The sequence below is a fragment of the Coccinella septempunctata genome, chromosome 4 (assembly GCF_907165205.1).
Source record: "Coccinella septempunctata chromosome 4, icCocSept1.1, whole genome shotgun sequence".
NCBI classification, from domain to species: domain Eukaryota; kingdom Metazoa; phylum Arthropoda; class Insecta; order Coleoptera; family Coccinellidae; genus Coccinella; species Coccinella septempunctata.
This window is the reverse complement of record NC_058192.1, coordinates 18,193,786-18,215,769: the sequence shown is the minus strand read 5'-3', so window position 1 is coordinate 18,215,769 and position 21,984 is coordinate 18,193,786. Positions and strand designations below refer to the sequence as shown.

The following is a 21,984-nucleotide window of genomic DNA, read 5'->3' as shown; positions in this document are numbered from 1 at the left end:
ATGAACAATTTAAGAGGAGTACTGTGCTCTGAGATGATGAAATGCTGTGGTAGAATCAGTTTCCATAGAACACATTCTAAGAAGCAATAAAAAAAATTATTATAAATATAGTGAATTTATGGGAAGGTTTATATAGAATTGGTAAAATCAAAAACAACCGATGGTTTATTCCCAAAATTTTTTTTTTCAACTTCTGAAAGAAATGTTAGGAAACTTCTGCAATGTCCATTTCAAAAATTCACAAATCAGGGAGTCCATTCCAGTAGTCGTCCCATATCTCTTGAGATGTCTTTTCTAACTTCCGTGGTTTTTGAATCGTTTTTTTCCCATACAATTTTTGTATACCCTGTATATCGTCCATATGGAGCATGAAATCCGGGATGTAATCATTATACAAAGGGGACATTGATGCTGAGAGTTCCTCCGAATGACTCAAGCCCAATGAATGTCCTATTTCATGATTGGCAACTTGTAGAAGGTTAGTTCCCTCCACCGAGTTGATGGTCCAAGTCTCGGAGTCATCAAAATGAACATCACCGCCGAATTGCTGAAAGATTTTTACGATATCAATTTTTCAGAATTGAAATAAGTAAAAAAAATGGGTTGGAAAATGGAAAAAACGAGGGTAGCACAAGCAGACATGATGTCAGGTGCCCGGTTAGGTAGTGAACTATCCCAATGCAGCTCTAATCAAGCTGAGAACTACGAAAGCGTTACACACACAAAAATTTCCCAAAATTCCGACTTCAAGACTCTCTCTTGCAAAAAACAAAAAAAAAATTCGATTTTTTTGGTCCTCAACAGTTGAAGTTAACCCTTGGTAGCCGCAAACTTCACTTTACTGATTGATATATGGGATGCCCTCCGTTTCTTAAAACCATTTCCACCTTTTAAGCAATTATAGGAATAAAAACCTTAATTTGTCTGGGATACAAATGATTATGTAAATCTAGATGGATGTTCGACGTTTTATTGATTGTAGATTCATCCTCCAATAGATAATTCTTCTTTCTTGTACTTACTGGGAAAAACGCATGAGCTAGAATACCACCAGGTCCCTCAAATGATGTATCGTCTCCATGCTTTCCTTTGACGAAGGCAATATCAATATCAACTATTCTACTGGAGTTTTTACAAGCCTCGAATGTCAGCTCACTGTGATTTGACCACAAATTGAAGGCTTTATGTACCATGATGTCGACATCCTCCTTCCTCAGATTCTTAGGGTACTTATTGATTCTATAAGTTATGTGTTTCTTCTTCCAAGTACTCCCTGAAAAAGAGAAGATGAAATTATGCATATTTTTGTTTGTTTGTAGAATTCTTAAAATTTACTTAATGCGCTTTTGAAAGGGTTGTGAAAATTTCAGTATTCGCGAATTTAAGCCTGTGTATGTGTATGTTTTCATACTTGAAATGAAAATTCTTGTTGCGAAAATCTATTTTGTTATCACTAATCCGTTATAATAAATACTCCGGATTACTTTTTGTATCAAAATACTTAAAAATGAGGTAGCTAAAAAGATTTGTTTTAAGATTTTCGAGTCTCAGTATTGATATTGTCTAGCTTGTTGGCCAAAGTGTTGTAGTAACAAAACTCAAAAAGTTGATCTCAATTGATCTGCCTCAAAAAATCCGCATTGCACGGGAATTATCTGGGTTTTTAATAAGTATACCAAGGATTCAAAAATGTCTTCGGAGACACCCAAAATTCATAAATTGGTCATTGGTCTATAGCTTCAAATAGACCCCTTATTGTCACCACCCTTATCTATTGGAATTATACCGGCTGGTTTCAAATGGTGGGGAATCTTGTGGAACGAGCTCGATTCAAAATAAAAGAAAGAGGGATTGTTGAAAATATATGCAGCAGTCTCTAACAAAGATGGGCATCAGGTCCAAGACCATTATCCTTTTGACTCTGGAGCTATTAGTTATTACGATTGAATATTAAAGTTGAATCAGAGACAAACTCTCTTTTGTCTCTGGTTGAATACTCAAAGTTATTACGTTAAAAATTCTATCACCTTGCATGGCGAACCGTTTAACTCTTTGTTGTGTACGAGCTGTTATATCCTTGACTCCGCACCTTGCCATGCTCATCATTTTTATTGTAGCTTTATTTAATCTACCTAAAAGTTGTGTTTTTAGAGAAGAAAAATTAAGAAAGACTCGACCTATCCTGATTACCTGTAACGGGAAGACCCATGAAACTTTGAAATTGTTTCAAACTTTCTACCAGCTCACTAGCTTTAATTATTGGCGCAGATGAATCCATATCTATTTCCTCCATGTAACCATATTTGGATAGATATACCTAAAAGTAGGTTAATTCTTTGAATTAACTATTATTATATTAGTTTTTGGGCATCATTGTGATATATTTTGTATGTTTAGAGATATTTACTGAGGTTTGAAATAGAGAGAGAAAAAAAATTAACTTTATTGAACCTTAATTCAAAGGGCTAACAACCTAGGTTTTCCATTCTTCAGGACTTACTTCCTCGATGGAAATTAGTAGGGGTACCTACTTTATATAAATTTATTTCGAAATCACCCAACCTTCAAATGTAGCCCCATAGCTCTTCTAGAAAGTTTTAACGAATTGATAATTTTTGTTTTTTTAAGGGGTCGGAAGAACACTATTCAGAAAGGAACAGGAAACCATTAAAAAAATAATTTTCAAATATGTCAAAGTCGTGATGGGTGGTTGAGATCGAACAAAAAAGTTAAATAAAATATCCCTATTAATTTTCATCAAGGAAACAAGTTTCGAAGTCCCTCGAATTTACTGAGAGATATAATTGTATACAGGGTGAGTCTCTGAGAGTAGATTCTTGAAGTCAAAAGACACACTTTTTTCTTTTTACTATTTTTTCCTATTCGGCCCTGATAAAAAAAAATATCCATTTTAAGTTTTCATAATGAGCTTTTCAACCCTGGAAAAACAAAATTACCTTCAGAATAACAAGCTGAATCTGTGATACTATACATCTGCGAATCTTTTAAACAGGAGTTGTATTCAAAGTATCCAATTTTAAAAATTTCACAGATACTTTTTAATTTTTTAACTTCAAATTACTCGAAAACGGCGTATTATACGAGAAAATATAAGGAATAGGTACTTTTATTTTGAAGAAACGTTCAAATATTCACTAGATAGCGTTCAACTTAGTTTCATGAGTTGGGTTCTTTGAATTTTTGGTATTTTTATGGTACGTAATGGTCATAATGAGAAAACTGGAAGATGTGGGTGATATCTTGTATTCGAAAAAGATTAATCAAATAAATGAAAAGCTATATTCCGAAATTCATTTCATCCGATAAAACTGTTGGTGAGATATAAAATAAAAATAATTTTTTTTATTGTTTTTTTAACTGCCTCTATCTTTTGAGCCGTGCCAACTCGGAAAAAATCGTAAGAAAAAAAAGTGTTTATTTTGACCTCAAAAATCAACTGTTAAAATATTAGTACGAGTCAAAGTCTCACTCTGTATAGTTTTTTTTAATGACTTACCAACATTCAAGTACTTAATATGTGTAACTATATTCAAAAATTGAATATGAATTATTTATGAACATAAATTGTATAGAATATCGATTTGCACGAAATATTTACTGCTTTTAATAATTATCTGAGGATCGAAACAATCAAAACAATGAGCAGTGAATTCTAAATCGAAAAAAAAAATTAAACCCCTCTGAATGACTGAATAATAGTCCAATTTCTAGATCTTTGAAAAACTGACAATGACATTCCGAAAACCGTGATAAAACATAATAAATCAAAAAGAGCTTCATTGACATGATCAGACTGGTTTGTTTTCAATACTCACGAGTGCATTTCTGATTCCAGGCTTGCAATCAATATCAAGGAAATAGAAAAGTATAAAAATAAATTCGACCCTGATTTTCATCAAGAAAATCTTGATAGTTATATGAATGTATCGAACGAACCTAAACACTGATGTGGATTTATTTCTACCAATAGTACAGCGAACCTTCTTCACAAGATTAAATATTGTTTTATGGTTCCGAACATCTTTCCTAACATTTCTTTATCTTGTCCTGACCAACAAGTATTTCACCACTGGAAATTTATAGACCTATATACAACAGAAACTATTTTTGGATGGTTTCCTTCCTTTCAGTGCATAAATGGTATCGTTCTGCGATAGTTTTCAATCTAAAATGGTGAATTTTCTTAATACTATACTGCTCAACGGAGACAAAAATTGAAATCATAAAAACTGATGGTTGATACAAACACTCCCTGGTGTGGACACAATCAGATAAGTTGCATTGTTTGACTCATTCGGTATACATGGTTGGAAATTTCAATAACCCCGCTGATATTGTTTTTATTTGAGTATGCTACATTTTGCTCTTGCTACCTTATCTAGGCATTGAAAAAAGAACTAATGACGACGCCCAAGAAAAAGGTGATATTGGGAAATTCGGCATTATGGGAATTCCCACGTTGACAAAACAGTTTTTGTTTGGTCAGATGATTAGATCAGATATTTCGTTTCGTCAAACTCACATTGCTAATTTGTTTAAATCAAATTCATTCTTAGATAGGTAGGTACCTATTTTTCGTTTCCCTGTTGTTATACGAGCTAAAGTTTTTTTTTGTCCAAACATTTTTTTCTCACAATTGAGACTCTATTATCCCTAATATGATTAAAATTTTTTTTATAAATTAATTAATATAAGCGTCTAGTATAGCTATTGAATATACATACTAGTAGTCCTTACCTAAACAAATTCATACACCCTGAAAAACTTATACAAATCTTTGGACTGCAAAATTTTATTCTCAAAGCGTTATATTGGATTATACAAAACGAAATTCTTTCTTTCTTTCGAATGATATCATTCGAAAAGTTTTTACTTTTACTGTATGAAAGAATGCATAAAACAGAAAGTATAAGTGACAGTTTCATTTGTATATTTCAATGATACAGAGTCGTTTTCCAATATTCATATCATGATATATTTACAACGTATTGATCTTCCAAAATTATATTCAAATTTTGACAATGTGTAGGTGCCTAACTCTATACTGCAATGTTGATATTGATACTCCTTTACGGGCTTATTACGCAAAGAAAATCATTTCCTGAAGACGATGTCGTGGGATTTCCTTTTTAGTATCAATGATTGATGAATAGAATAAAAAGCAAAGATTAATTTATATCTAGATTCAAGAGTCAATTTGATCGATCGAAATGCCATTGTACAGGGTGACTGGTGATTTTAGGGACTACGGCTCAAACTGACTGAGGTTTGGGATTTTAATTTGAATGTTCCATAAGGAGATTAGTTTAAGGGATGTAGGGTGATGAAAAAATGCTGCAACCATGAAGTCCCATATTTTTGTTAATATGACAATTTTGTCGCTGATATTCCACGGATATTGCACGCCCGTATTAAAAGATTTCAATTTACGTGTCAGGTAAGAAATATCACACGAAAAACTGCCTGAAGATCTATTTTTGTTTGAATGGCCCAAATTCTGTATGGTTTTCATGATATGTTGGAAACGGAATATTACAATATTTTCATGCATAGCCCCTTGATGAAATATTATTCTTGATAGGACAAAAACACTGAATTCGAGATATTTAAGATAACTCTGACTTATTTTAGTAGGTATCTCACAGGACTCCTGTTCATTCTACCGAACTCAAAAATGTGGAACAATAGTCCACCTAGTAGGTATGTTTTTAACGAAATGTATTCTTCAACAGAATAAGGTAATAATTTATAAGGAACCATTTTTCTTCTACTAGTACAAAGAAGATGACTTTCAAGAGCCAGAAGAACTAGAAGCCCTTCCTTCATGGGAATCTATTGCACCAAGCAATTCTTCAGAAACTCTATTTCGAAAACGAAATAATGATTTGTTTTCTGATATCGAATGATTAAAAAAAAAGATATCGGAACCATTAATCACCCCTTGCAATTCATGCAAGTTGTTTCAGAAAACCTCGTAGAATCCTACTTCGCTATTTCAAATGCGTGAATTATTTTCTATTCGATCTTTTCATTTTCTTGACAATTCTTAATGTATTATATCTGGCATATCCAATAAATAAGATTTTAGCATAAGGATTGGGAAGTAAAATTAAATGAATAAAAAATTAAATTTCTTTATTTGAATCGTAAAACTTTTTTCTACACAGTTGCACAAAAATGTGAAAGGAGAGGGGGACATTTATCATCGAACATCCTGCACATGCTATCACCATGTAAAGAAACTCTGGTCGTTAATCTATTTAGTTACAAATTGAATAAAAATAATGTTAGTGTTTTTCAACAATTTCCATGCCAAAATTTTTGTTCGTTTTATAGGTAATATTTTTTAGGAAAGTAATGCATACTTTACTTCCATGGACCGGTTGTACCTGTGCAGTATGGTTACCTGTAAGGAGATTTGTGTTGGACCAAACTACCACCTCTGTTATAAAATCTGCAACTTCATCATTTCGCATTTTACAAAATTTCACGCACAAATCACACAGGAATTTCCAGCCTATTCTACACACGTGTCTTTAATTTAAAATGACGAATCAAATGATTTGCTCGTATCGAGTTCCGAGTAAACAGACCCATTCCGTCAATTTCGGATTGTTCTAACCATTAATTTGCTTATTTAATTTTTCTGCCCTATAATGAAATCATCAAGTCGATATCCGATGCTGGGGTTGATGAATCCGTCATTTCAAGGTCCAACCAAATTATTCCTGTACTGATATAGTCGTAATTCTGTCATAGTCAAAGAAGATGTATGCTCTTGTGATTGCGATGACGGTGGCGATAATATCAATATAAAGTTTTATTGCTGACCGTTTTGAATTACAATGGAACGATCATATCATATTCGCTTTGTTGTGATAGGTCAGGAACCAGCAATAAACAGAAAAAGGACGACATTTTAAAGCTTGTGACCATTAAAGGCCGCTGACTACTTGAGACTAGTTCATGAAATTAACTTAGGATCACTTGACTTCACTGTTTTGGTTTCAGAATGGATACTCTAAATAAAATAATGATATTTGTTTGTTTTGTCTTTTCATAAATTTCTATAAGTTCATCATCGTACTCACATCGTCCACTATTGTCGATTTTTACTCCTTGAATTTGAATCTAAACCGACAGGGTAGTCTTATTTTGTTTGAACAAAGCTTGTACTATAAGTACGAAGCCAGAAATTTTGTAAAATTTCAAGCTAACGAAAATATTCTGTTCAGTCATGTTGAAGTAAATAACAATAAATTAATATCTCTCAGTCTGTTAATTTTTATCGATTTCAGACTATTCGCCATTCGAGATTTGTAAATTTGGATTTAAGAAAGAAAAAACTGTTGATGTATAAAAAATATCAATATCTGTTGCAATTCACTCATTATCATTACGAAAATTGTCCCATCTTGAGAGTTTCTTTCATATTCTCGGTATGAAGATCTTTTTTTTAACTTTCCATTGTGTATACCCATTTAACTGAGCAACGAACCTACTACACCTTAACAATTTACTACAGAAAAATGAGTTATGAATAAGCAATTTGTCATTACCATTTTTATGATACACCACGAAGTTATTCGGAGACGGAGATGTATATCGAAAAGTGTACGAAGGTGGTCATGGAAATCCATCTCTGAAATGGCCAGGACCGGGCTAAAAGAAATCATTGTTTCAGGTAACAAATAACAGCCAGATTGAGAATTTTTGATACCAGAGTTTTTCGATCTACCTTATTCAATTCAGAACACTGAGAAGATCAGTTATCGCAACATAGCAATAAATTATGAATAAAAATTTTGTAGTTCCAGTTCGAGGATCTGAATATTCTGTAGTTCATTATTTCGATTCGGTTTTTTAAGCTGAAAATTAGAATTTTTTTTTCAAATGTTAGTGAAAACACTACACCATTTCTTGGAATAGAAGTTCGAAGCAAAGTTGGCAAAAACTAGTACTTTTTTAATTCTTGCCTCATATACTTTTATATTTGTGTGAGCATGTATGATTCAAGGAAAATCATTCGAATTATAGATTGGAGTCTCTCAGATGAATATAATTTTTATGAATTCATTACATTGAAAAATGCTTTAGTATGCTAGACCATATTAAGACAGAAGTATTTCGAATGAATAGAGGAAGCAATCAAAAATATCTACCGGAAATATTATCTCCAGAAACAGATACTTTTTAGAAATATCTTTAAGTTGAATCAATTCTGAAGGTACTTCCCTGAAATTATTTAGAGGTTGTTAGTAGGTATAGGTTGTACTTACATGCCTTATTCGCTGAAATCGTATTAAAGATTGAAATTCATTATATTTTTTGCAAAACTAAACCATTCAATCTGCAGTGAAATATTTATTTTATTTTGATTCATTTCAAATAAGCACTTAAGTGCTGATAGTTTCATACCTTCAGCTACTCTGTGAAGATGTTAATATCTACATATATAAATGGATCTGAAAAAAATAGAGATGGCTCTGATGAATTTATCCTAACAAGGAATTGGCAAAAAAAAAATGGAAGTGAATATAATACTGGGATTAAAAAAATTTCAGTTTGTTTAAACAGATAACAATGTATCTCCAATCAAGCAAATTGATATGAAACAGCTCTTCATCAGAAATAATTAACGTATATATATAAAAGGAAAATTTCCATGTTGAAATTGAACTGAAAAAATCTTAATGTAATGTAATGAAATAATGTAGTAATGAAATAATTTCAGATGTGAAACCCTTTTGCAGTTATCAACAAAATAGCTGAGCAGTGGCTGGATTATGAATGAAGCTAACTTTTTGTATTGTACGTTTTTTGGGCTTATGAAAATCATTGATTCCATTTTACATTTTACGAATTCAATGAAGATTAGTAGTAAGTCATCAAAGCGTGGAAATTGTAGAAAATGACATTTAACGCATTGCTACACTCAATGGAATATCAAAAATTATCTTCTGATTTGTTAATTGCACGAAACCATAAAAAAATATTTGTTTGGCAAAAAACTCAGGTTCAATTGTGTTTGTTGTGGCTGGGTCCTGCTCTGACAATGATTCGACAATTATTTGGGGAACCTCCAACACTCAAACTCGCCGATGAAATCAACATTGGATATGCATCTAACATCGACTCTTCGGATGTAAACAATCGTCGGACTTGGATATTGAAAAACCACCACCTCGGTCCTCAATTTTGCATTTAAAGTAGATCGCGATTTCTTAGCGTACATAGCGTAACTGAGTCACTTCGGCTTTGAATTTTCGACGGATTTTCTACTGACAGATTCGCGAAATCGATCAGGGTGGAATTTTTGTATGAATAAATCAGCATAAGGAATGACAGCTATGGGTGCAGTGAACTGGGAACTGAACGCACCCTACCCAAATGTCAATGCCTCGTTATGAATTGTAATGGTAAAAATAAAATGTTGCAAATAAGCTGATTCTGTTACAGGAAGGACATCTTTTCAAATGAATCCATCATCATACTATTTCTCTCCTGAATAAATTTTAAAAGGAAACGCTGAAATTTTTAACAAAAGATTATCATTTTCAAAATCCTCGGAAAATTTCAACGTTTACGTTATAAATCCGAATTGAATAAATGAAATTCCTTCCAATTCCATTTCTAATATTGTTTTTCGTCGATCTAAACAAAAAATTACATTCTACGTACTAATTTCTGAACGAAAAGTCGACTATTTTTGAAGGCAAGTACTTTTCGTCCGTATTCACTTTTCGTGTGCTTTGTTCCTCGCTTAATTTATATATGCGATAGTGGCGACTTAATCAATTCCGAGAGCCTGAATTTGATGAAAACATAAGTGCCTGTGACAATAACTGTCATTTGCATTTGTCAAATCAATTCTTCAGGAAATCTCCTACAGGTCGACTAAAAAATGTAATATGCACCTTGTCAAAAAACTATATATATTTTCCTGGCTTGCGAGCCTCGGCTATCAATTTGTTATATAAATAACTATTATAAGATATGTTTAATTGTCTTCGTTACTTGAGCCAGACGGGCAGGTAAAGACAAAGAGTTTCTGAATATAAAAATGATCATATTAGAGGAGAACAACAGCAGATTAGATTGGGCATTATTTCGATTTCTAAAATAGTAGGTAGGAGTAGATACCTATGTTTATCTCCAAAAGACACATACTCTCTTCAATTCAGTGTGTAATTTGCCTGCATTTTGTCAATATTATTTCAATTGATGTACTAATGTATGTGTCAATACCGGTTGATTCGGGTGACTTGGGACAGTCCTGTAACTTGGGACAATTACCCCCATGCAGATTTCTTTGTTTCTTACCATTTATGAGTGAAGGAACAAACTTATAGAATTGTGTAGCGACTTTTCGGTTAGTTTAACAATTTATTCCTGTTGAGTTTGCCGTGACCAGAGCGTTTGTATTGACAGGAAAAATTAACGAGTTCAGGAGAGTAAAAGCCCGTTTTTTATGGCCCTTATACTTTCTAGTGTCCTGTACATGTGTTTCACTTTGTGCATGTGTAATTTTTTTTTCTGGATACGTGGGATATTGGGATATTAGATATGTCATGAAACAAGGTTGTTTACAAATCAAACGGCAACACGGATCTCATTCATTTATTTTGTTGTTTCATAGGGTGACTTGGGACAATGCCGAATAGATACAAGCGGCGCATTGGCAGCAGGATATTATTTTTTACATTATTTCCACAAATAAATTTATATCCGAATTCTGAAGCATGGCATATATGCTAATGAATAGTCTGAGTCATTTAGCATATTCGAACATCTTTTTCAGATAAAAATAGGTCACGGTTTTGAAAATATGAGTTGAATTCAACAATCGTCCCAAGTCACCCGAATCTACGGTATATCACCTACCTGATATTTAAGTAGTTTTATGTATCTTTTTTTCATCTACAGTGTCTGTAAGTGAATGCGAGGAACTTCAGAACTTGATTGCTCTGTTGGAATCAAATGAAATGAAGAGACACTTACCTCACTTACCTGGAAACGAGCACAAACTGCCTTCATTAGCGTGGAACCTATTTTGTATAGAAAAATGTACCTACGTATAAAAAAGAGTTTCAGAAGAAGGAGAAAATCGAAAGAAAATTACTCTGGAGGAATCTTCCGAGACTGAAACACTCTGGAAAGTTCTTTGATTATGATTATTGAAAATAATCACCCTTTGTTATCGTATTGTTTTTGTTGAATTTAGACAGTTAAATGTATTATCAATACAGTTAGAGGTATTATCAATCCATCAATTAACTGGTCAACCTAACAGCTTGGAACATGTTTTTGTAGTGTCACCAGATAATATCACGTTCATTATTTTATTGACTATTGACCGGACTACCAATTCATTTTCCCTGTATTTCATTTCCGAATTATAAATCCCCTTGAATCTCCGACAAGTACAATAAATAGATGAAGTTGGCGATGAAATCGCACCGTGTAAACCAAAGTCCTCCTCGATTTCAAATTTACACATCTTCATCCGTATTCAGAACGTATTTTCGCATACAATGAATAGAAGATCAATGTACCGGAAAAAAGATATATCGAACGTTTATATAAATAAACATTCACCTCATTCAAGATCTACGCCTCACTTTTTATTCGGAACCTTGTTGAGAAGAGCCTTCTCAAATCTGCGTGCCGATTCCTTTAAAAGTCGAATATCGTACTGCGAATTTGAAATAGAGAAATATGCCTCATACCAATTATTCCGGATGTACGACCATCGGAAGTAGATTGATGCCGGTGTTGGTGGAACGAATGCTCAATTGGACGATAACTATTGAATCGCCATTGATGCATGTGTGTTAAAACAACACGATCGATCAGCTGTGACTTTGGATAACAACCTCACAGAAAAATCTCAAACTGTCCGTTGGTGGTGGCCCACAAAGGAGGTTACACGACAAGGGAAAGACCCTGGTATGGCATTTTCTTTTGATTTGTGTGGCACAATCTTGGCGAAACCCATCAATTTCGATTATAATGTTTTGTAGGGTGACCAGACGTCCGTCATTGTGACGGTCAGTCCGTCAATCGTCCAAGAAGTCCGTCACTGGAAAACGTCCGTCAAAATCTTGAATTTAATTCAGTATTTTTCTCAAGATTATTTGAGATGGATAATGAAAAAAGAAAGTGCCAATTTACGGAAGATCTTTCAAAAGAATTTCCATTTCTTGAAAAAACAAAACTTGATGAAAGTCCAATGTACGAAGTGTTTGGGTCAATTCAGATTGCATTTGGAGAAAGAAGGGATATTGTACGGCATGTTTCAAGTTACAAACATAAAAAAATATTTAATGCAGCATTGTCTTCTTCACTTCCCCCCTGACCAAATGTTTGAGACAGCCAAATTTTGGGAATGTAGAAGCTTCTCTAGCAACACCTGAAGCCCTCTTCTCATTCCACAGTGTATGCACAAGTATTATATTAATATTATTAGATGTGTAGTGTCACAGACAGAGTCATTTAGTTATTAGGGTAATTTCGCTTTTTCAGGGGTGGCACAACTCATTATGAAAACATAAAATAGCTATATCTTTTTATCAGGGCTGAATCGGAAAAAATAGTACAGCAAAAAAGTGTTTCTTTTGACCTCTAGAATCTAATGTTGAAATATTTTCACGATTCAAAGACTCAACCTGTATATATAAATATACATATAAACATTCCCCAGGTCCGTCCGTCATTGATCTGGGGATAATCTGGTCAGCCTAATGTCTTGCAAAACGTTAATGCACTTCATGAAAAAATGAGAAAATCACTGTAGTGAGATTGCTCAATAGCAAATTGTCCTCTTGAGGGCAAAAAGAGCTGTGTCTTCTTACCACCTTATTGGAAGACTATGCGTGGCCAAAAATCTGGCTGTTTAGAGAAAGCAATTGAGACCAGTGACTGGTGCTTAAATAAGCAATCTGATAAACATTTGAATGTAATGGTAGGTACCTGTCCACCTGCGACAAAATAGTCTTAAGAGCAGACTCAAGCACTCTGCGACACAAGTCAATACTATAGTCTCCGAGACTGAACGTGTCTCAAGTGCTCAGATGATCAACTCCCTGAGATTAATCTCGATACTGTCTCTCGAGATTTTATATCAGGACACTCACCATAAGAAGGTTAACTGGTTGTTCCCTCCAGAAGGTTGGTGCAGGAGTACACATGGATTTTTCGCTTGCAGCAACCTTACTGAGTTGGACACTTGTTGAGTTGGACTTGGAACACAATCAATTCTCACTATTTCTGTGGTGAACTGGATCTGGTCTGGGTCTCTTTATGACAACTTTATGACAAATTTCACAGATACCTATTTTTTAATTTTTGAACATTGAACTAAATGGCGCATCATACGAGAAAATATGAGAAATACTTTTAATTCACAAAACGTTCAAATATTCATCAGATAGCGTCCAACTTAGTTTCAAGAATTGGGTTCTTTGAATTCTTGGTATTTTTATGGTAAGTAATGGTCCTAATAAAAAAACTGAAAGACGTGGGTGATATCTTATGTTCGAAAAGTTTAATCAAATAAATGAAAAAGTATATTCCGAAATTCATTTCATTCCATAACAACGTTTATGATGTACAACTAAAAGTAAAATTTTTGTATGGTTTTTCAACAACTTGTATTTTTTAAACCGATTCGATTCGAAAAAAGTGGTAAAGGAGAAAAGGCAAGAAAACACTTTTTTCTTTATTATTGTTTCTGAATCAGCTTGGTTTGAAAGATACAAGAGGTTGAAAAACCATAAAAATTATTATTTATAGTTCTCACATACGTTTTATCGAATGAAGTGAATTTCGATCACCGAATAAATTCCCTCGAAACCACCCTGAAATTTTAATTCTGTGCAACTGTTTACCAAGTGGTCTATATTTTCTTCTTCTGCGCCATACTCAAATCTCGGACTATCAACAGCATTCCATCTAAAGAGCATGCTATTACACCGACCATGGCCAGTCCTAAGTCAATTTAGCGTACCTATACCAAATTTTTCTAGGAAGATCAAATCGAGGGACTTTTTTTGAAGGATCAATAATCAAACCTTTATTAAAGACATTGCTCGAATTCCATTCTGATTACCAAAATTCTGACTATATACAGAAAATCATAATCATTTGTCCATAAAGGCGACATTTCATTCTCGCACTTCTAGAATCTGGTATACCTATTTGATAAAATTGGGAATAAATTTGGGAAGGAATAGAATTTATTCCAAAACTTCGGACTGCCACCTGTCGGCGAATATGAGAAAGTGCTATGAACGGGTAACCAATGCAAAGGTGTAGATTTGATGGTTCCAGTAACAATCCTCATAGAATCATCGATTATATTGACGTCAGCACTTTTGAACCAAACAGAGCAACAATATACTCAGCAGCAGAACAAATTAAGGCCAAAGAAGCTGCGCACAAAGTGTGATGGCATCAGCACCCCATGAAAAATCAGCTAATTTCTGAAGTATATTGTTCCTCGATTTTAATTTCAAACGTCAACTTTCCAAATGAACTTTAAAATTCAAAGAAAAATCTAATTTTATTCCGAGATATTTGGGATTGAAATTATATTGTGAAACATATGAAAAGTTTTCACGGAAAAACCATTTAAAAAAATATTTTTTGCACCACGTGTTTTTTTCCTATAGATCTTCGAATACCCGTTTCTGATTTCGACCAACATATTGCGATTCTAACTTTGATTCCATCACTGCAACCTACTTCGACAATTTTTCCAATATAGCCTTAGATTGTTTGGATTCTTATGATCTAACTCATAGACAAAAATGCTTTTCGCACCTTGGAAAAAAGCATTATTGAATGACATTTCAATTCACTCATTTGAGCAATGAAACTAGCTGTTCGTTTAGCGGTAGGTACCTACTCATCATCATCAGTCCTTTGTGAAAAGGCTCTTATTCCGTCACAGTTTTAGTTCAACAAAAAAAAAAACGATCACAAGTACTCTTCTCCGAATTATGCGAAAACAATTGGGATGCACATGTTGATGAACTTCTTAGTCATCTCTCAACTCCTTCCGCTCTATATGGGAGCCCTTAACCACAAAAGCAGCCGGGCTTTCTTTCACTTCGAGAAACATAAAAAAAGAAGCAGAGAATCATCATCAGCCTATAGGAATTCGATAGAACAAGAAGAAACGGTGTTCTTGCTGGACTGTGAGTCACAAGCTGTCTCATGCTAATTTTGTCGTAGTCTGCAAAACCTCAATGAGTCAACTCGTTTATTTGCCCTGTCCAGTAGTCCAGCGGTAAGGGAACTCATAATTTTCACTGGATAAATTTTCCTTTCATCTATGTAATCATGGTAACCAGCATTATTCAAAGGAAAAGGAAAACTCAGACAGAAGTGAATGATTTCGTGCATATATCATGATATTGACAAAAATAAATATTATTTTTATCATTATCAAATTAAGTTTATTGAATATTCACTTGCTTCTAAAGTGACCCTTTCATATCGATGGTAAGGTTCTCTTGTCTTGTTTGTTTTTTGAATTGGTTTGAACCTAATCTTAATAGATATAATTATCAAGTTATTTTTAGTTTAGTTTTCAGTCACTTTAAATCCATGACCATTCTATTTTTATATTTTTATAGGTACCCCGCACATATCCTTCCAAAAAATGAAAATTCCATTATCTTTGTCATTTTTTGATTTTTCCTCATTGATCTTCGCCTTGTTGATGAAGTTTCCATTATCATCTCTTAAATCTGCTATTCTATTCCTTCTTTTTATTAGCTATTGATAACATTATCCATACCTCCTTTCATTGTCAATGAGACAATCCTTGTCCAAACCCCAAAATTATTTTCTTCGTCGATCTATGTCTCTCAATGTATGGTTAGTTTGAATCTATAAATTAATGCTGTAGAATATTCAAAAAAAGTAATTACAAGTTGGTCTAGGAGTTCTAGGCTTTAGAATTCGTAATAACTAAAGTACACTGTTTTTATATTGCAATACTTACACAGATTTTTGGATCATCTCCCTTACGCATACACCATAATCTTTCGAATATCATTTCCTGAACTGACATAGACCACTGTCGAGGTTATTGAGCATGTATGAACAATAATCACACAATAAAAATATTGTTTGCCTCCCAATGTTACATAAAAATGGATGAGGATTATGGATTCTTGTGGTTTGATTAAGTTCACTGCACAAGTGTATATTAATGAAGAGGAATTTTATTGCGGCAGGTTATTGAGATAGGGATTAAAGATATTGAACATCGTTATGCATGCATCTAGAGGATTTTGAACACTATTTCATCTATTTAAAACAAGTGATTTCAATTGGAGATATTATGTTTGTAGTCATTTAATGGAGATTGATATAATGAGTAAATTCTGCACTAGATTGAGATAAATGAAAGTGATTCATGTGATATGAGTGAATCCTTCAGCTATATGAAGAGCAATACGTTATTCTTTCGAATCAAATCAAGAACGTAAAAATAAAAAGAGTACAAACTTTAAATTACCCTAAGTCTATGGGAAATTGGCCTATGTGTCGGTGATTATTTTCAATAGCAACCTGTATTCCGAAACCAAAAACCTTACTTTATGGGCTATTACCAAATCAATTTCGATACCAAAGCCACTCGAGACGTCAATAATTTTTGAGTGGAGTATAATATATCGGATGATCAATATCTGCACAATACAAAAACTCGGAGGTGTTTTCCTTATTCCACAGAAACAATTGTTCAATAAGAGGATAACAGTTGAATATTAGCATTGCGTATATACAGGCTATTCCTTCTCAGACGAGCCACCCCGTATATTTTTTATCTCATAGTGATTGGAAAAATTTCCCGAAACACGTCAAAAGATTTCGATTGGGGGACATCTTTTGACGCATATTTGAGGCTTGAATAGGCAACCTCCTAAGAAGGGGCGCTTCAACCCCTCCAAATTGAATACGGGAGAGGAGTTGAGTGATTCTTCATTTGAAAAGTCTTGGAAGACTGTCTAAAACGTTGTAAGAAAAACGTAATTTTGATGAACAATTTTTCAGCTCAAATGAGCCTCCTTAAATATTTTGGTTATTTTTATAATGCTGGAGAAATTTTGGGAGACCACCTAATTGGACCTTCGTTTATTCCTGGTAATTTACGAAATTTATCTTGAAATGTTTGAAAATGCAAATGATCCGTCAAAAACAGAAAAATTAGAAAACGATCCTCCTCGTTGTAAAGAGGCAAGACCTTGTAAAGAGGTAACCCCTCTCCCCTACTCAATTTTGAGGGGTTGCTTGTTCAAGCCTCAAATAAACGTCAAAAGATGTCCCCCAAACGAAATCATTCGACGTATTTTGGGAAATTTTTCCAATCACTGTGGGATAAAAAATATACGCGGCGGCTCATTTGAGCTAAAAAATAGATTTTTGGCGAAATTAGGTTTTTTATACACCGTTGTGAATGGGCTTCCAAGATCTTTCAAATAAAGTATCCCTCAACCCCTCTTCCCTATTCAATTTTGAGGGGTTGAAGCGCCCTCCTTAGGGGGTTGCTCGTTCAAGCCTTAAATATACTTCAAAAGATGTCCCCCAAACAAAATCATTCGACGTGTTTCGGGAAATTTTTCCAATCACTATGGGTGGCTCGTCTGAGATGGAACATCCTGTATTACTACTCAATGGTATCTAGGTACAAGGAATATTCGGTTACTAGTGAAAAATAATACCAATATAAGGCTTAGTATTGATTTTGAGATTCAAGAAATAACTTAGATTACATTTATCACAAGCTTTCAACTTGTCGAATGCTTTAAGGAAAATTTCCATTTTTTTTAAGGACAATTTCCACAACAGACAAAAATGAGCGAATCAGTAAAAAAGATCTCAGAAATGCTTGATAGGAGATCACTTACAGCAAGTTTCATTAATCTTTGATTGTCCGATCAACGATTTGATAGTCACTCGATTTCTGAAACGAAATAGCTGAAACCTTTTCATTTCTGAATATATTGAAGAAGTAGCAATTGAGAATAATTGAGTAGACGTATGAACATCATAATTTGTTGCGAGAATGATATTCTGAATGATCATGACTGAACTATCGATTGAAAACAAATTGACGTCTATTTTTAAATCAAGCGTTGATTCCCTGATCAAGCTTCATGATATTAAGTTGAGATCAAGAGAGAACAACACAAGATTCAATATGGACTAGAGATTATTATGTCCATAATAAGGTGTAGTTTTTAGTGTACGTCATCGAGAAATAATTTTCCTGAAAAAAAACGAAAATTATCCAGAACTTTCATAATACAATGAGGTGGAAGGCATAAGAGTAATGCTTGGTGGGAGCTAAAATTTTGAAAAATATCTAATCAAAACTTTTGGTTAAGGTTATGCTCAGAAATCTTTGAAAAAACTATGAAAATTATTCTGCACTTCAAAGACAATTTCCACAAGCGACAGGAATAGTGGTAGGTATCAGAGAAATGCTCGGTATGAGCCAAGAATTTCGAAGATATTCAGTATTCAGTCAAAATAAATAGGGTCCAGCCTAAGTTCCAAATTCAGGAAACACCCTCTAACTAACTCAATATAATATGGTTTGGATGAAACAGCTAGGGATACCCACTATTAACTACCATTCCACGACCTACCTGCGTATGGGGACCCTTAGTCAACAAACTTCACTAACAACTCCACTTTCTTCATCTTCGCAGAACGATATAAATCGCTCGGCTTCGGGGTGACATAAAATATAATCAAACAAGCACGAATTTCGTATTACCAAATTTCATTCAATAGAATTTTCCGAATGACTGGTTTCGCGATCTTCCAAATGTGGGCTAACAAACAATTCTCGTCGAAAACCAGAAGCTGCTACGTAATCGCTGATGGTGGCCGGTTCATAAGACGTGAATTTTGATCAAGAGGGGAATTTCGACGTCAGAGGTAAATTTGCAGATTTCTGGTCATCATCGGAGGTTATCAAGTCGGGTCTTTGAGAGTGAATTTAATCGTTTTGCGACAGGATTTTCCGAGGAGATTGTTCTCTCTTCCCCGAATATTTGTAAGATCAAGAGGTCTAGTAGATAAATGCAAATTTCGTCCTTTATATCTAGTTCATTCCGAAAATATCTGTGGGAACTCTTTATTTTGGTAAAACGGTAATAATAGAATGTTCACAACTATTTACAATATGTGGAATCGTGGGAAACAAAATTCTTCACAAAAAAATTATTTTTTGATCCACTTATAAAAGTTTCATTTCAACAAACCCCAACAGTGGGGGGGTAATTACCCCCTACGTAAATCTGCCTTGATTTGTCAAATAGCGAATAATGTGAGTTGGTACAAGATGATACATAATAATTATTTCTGGTTACCATAAACAATAATTGTCTTAACAATGTCGAGAAAATGACATTGACGTTTCAAATTGGTTCTATGAACAGAACATAAAAATGCTGTTTATACAATTTTCCCTTTTTTTTTAATTGTCAAAGGGGGCGTTTTATATTCGTTCTTTCTCAGTTCCTATTTTGTTTCGGTGTATAAACCATGCATTGGATTAGTTTTTGTAATCCTATTTTATTTGATGTATGAACTCGTCTTAACATTGGAGGTTTTTTTTTGATGCATTAACGAATAATCAACATTCTGATTACTATCAGATGTGTGAAAGAAATAGAATGAAGCTAAAATAGGAGCTATAATATGAATGAAAATTGGATGTTAGTCTAAGTAAGTCTAGTAGGAATTGTGTACAATTTATGATATAGTCGAGAAGGGTTTATAGAGCACCTGCAAGCGTTCTTGTCCAGACTTGTCGGAGTTCAGCCAAGAATGATAAAGGGCTACCCGCGTATCTTCTCGTATAATAACGAATGTTACACTATATACTCGCACTCGTTTCATGTAGTATTTCAGATCTAGGGAAATTTGTAAGAATTGTACAGGGTCTTCATAAATGATTTCAACATCATTTGAGGGCTTTGAAATAATCTTTTCGCTCCATACTAACAAATTGACAGTTATTCAAATTGAATTTTACTTTTTTCTGAGATATTTTGACGTCAATGACATACACTAGTAGTGATTGATGTTATCGAAACTATTCCATATTATATTTAGTAATGGATGAAGGAGGGGGGAAGTATTAATATTATATTCATTTATATTTCTAATTATGATTTTAATTCCATACAATAATTCATCAAAAACCATCACTCTCAAAGCCTCAAACATGTCATGTTTTCATACAATCAACTTATGATTACCGGTAGATTCGGGTGACTTGGGACAGTCCTGTAACTTGGGACAATTACCCCCCTTGCTGATTTCTTTGTTTCTTACCATTTATGAGTGAAGGGACAAACTTATAAGATTGTGTAGCGTCTGTTCAGTTTGTTTAACAATTAATTCCTGTTAATTTTTTTTATGGCTCTTATGCATTTTAGTGTCCTGTACATGTGTTTCACTTTGTGCATGTGTAATTTTTTTTCTGGATATGTAGGATATTAAATATGTCACGAAACAAGGTTGTTTACAAATCAAACGGCAACACGGATCTCATTAATTTATTTTGTTGTTTCATAGGGTGACTTGGGACAATGCCGAATAGATACAAGCGGGGCGCATTGGCAGCAGGAAATATTCCGATTTTTCGCAGGATATTATCATTCACGTTATTTCCACAAAGAAATCACCAAAGAATGAAAAAAGTTCCCTTGTTTGTATAACTATAAGTTTGGTTTCATTGTGTGACTCATTTGAAATATCCGTTAGATATTAGGCTTGTTCGTAGAGTGGTTCACAACGGTTGTGAACTGTACAGAGCAAGCGTAATTGGATTTTCGCTACCCTAAAATGGAATTGCGCTTGCTCTCTACAGTTCAAAACCGTTGCGAACCACTCTACGAACAAACCTATTATGTTCATTATTTTATTTTTGGTTGAAATGTCATTTTTCGTGTCTGCTGGACACAGGAGTGAAAATAATCCTAAGGTTACTTGTGAAAAAATGTAAGGTTTTAAACTGTGTAAATCATCATGGAAAAAAATACAGGGTATTACATTTGAAAAAATCGAGAAAAAACAATTTGAAATTCTTTATATTTGGACATTGATAACGGACACCCTGTATAAGAGAGGTTGATCATTTAGGAACGACGACTAGGCAAATTCTTAAGTTAAAAGAAATCCTGATCAAATTCATGTTTCTATCGCTTCTGGAAATCGGTAAATGGCTTCAACCGAACTTCTGTTTCGTCGAAATTTTGCAGTTTTTTGTGAATAAGATCCGTACCGTTGGAGAAATATCCCTAATATTTTGCATCATGGTATAGGTATAAAAGAGCATTGAAAATATGCAAAAATATAAGGGGTATTCCATTTAAAAAATCACTCATTTGTTGAATAATTTTATTTGGTTACACCCTGTATATCAGAAAATAATTTCCTGAGATGCAGAATTGAAAGTACAAAGGGAATGCTTCTCAACTAAATTCCTAAAACGTCTGGTTTGGCAGGTATGGAAGCCTAACGCACTATTGCAGGACCCTGTATATTCCATGAAAAACTTGCAAGAGACAAGGAAGTTTCTCAATTGAATGGACTTTCTGACGGTTTACCAATTACCAAGTAATTCAGATTCTGGGCTAACTTTTAGTGTTTCCAAAGATATTGTGGCCCAGTAAAAAGTAAAGTAAGATATGAAAAAAGAAATTAAGGGGGCAGTAACCCCGAAAGAGAGGGCCTCCTGGCACAAATCAACAGCTTGAATATTTGAGCTTCGATGAATATTTCAATATTTCATGAGGCATTTTCTTGTTACACCTTGTACATAAAGTTTCGATTGATATCTCAGTCACATCTGAGGAAAACACTCACTTGATTTATTGCCCAGTCGGCACATCCAACACACAATTTTCCAATTGACCCGATTTTCGGAAA

The 21,984-nt window shown here is 33.9% G+C and overlaps 1 protein-coding gene across 1 annotated transcript; it reads right to left on the bottom strand.

The window, feature by feature from the left end:
* Positions 1-163: 163 nt before the first annotated feature.
* LOC123312267 (macrophage metalloelastase-like) lies at positions 164-16,078 on the bottom strand. Its single transcript, XM_044896608.1, has 5 exons — positions 16,034-16,078; positions 2,191-2,317; positions 2,028-2,132; positions 1,023-1,273; positions 164-547 (listed from the first exon to the last, which is right to left on the bottom strand). Exons 1-5 carry the CDS (start codon positions 16,061-16,063, stop codon positions 239-241), a joined length of 822 nt encoding a protein of 273 aa, XP_044752543.1. The 5' UTR covers positions 16,064-16,078; the 3' UTR covers positions 164-238.
* Between the last annotated feature and the right edge of the window lie 5,906 nt (positions 16,079-21,984).

Excerpts from the sequence above, each read along its gene's own strand:
- LOC123312267 (XM_044896608.1), bottom strand. The coding sequence starts at position 16,063 with ATGCGTAAGGGAGATGATCCAAAAATCTGT. Across the intron at positions 2,133-2,190 it reads CATGGGTCTTCCCGTTACAG|GTAGATTAAATAAAGCTACA; the intron begins GTAATCAGGATA and ends CACAACTTTTAG. Across the intron at positions 1,274-2,027 it reads TAAACGGTTCGCCATGCAAG|GGAGTACTTGGAAGAAGAAA; the intron begins GTGATAGAATTT and ends TCTCTTTTTCAG.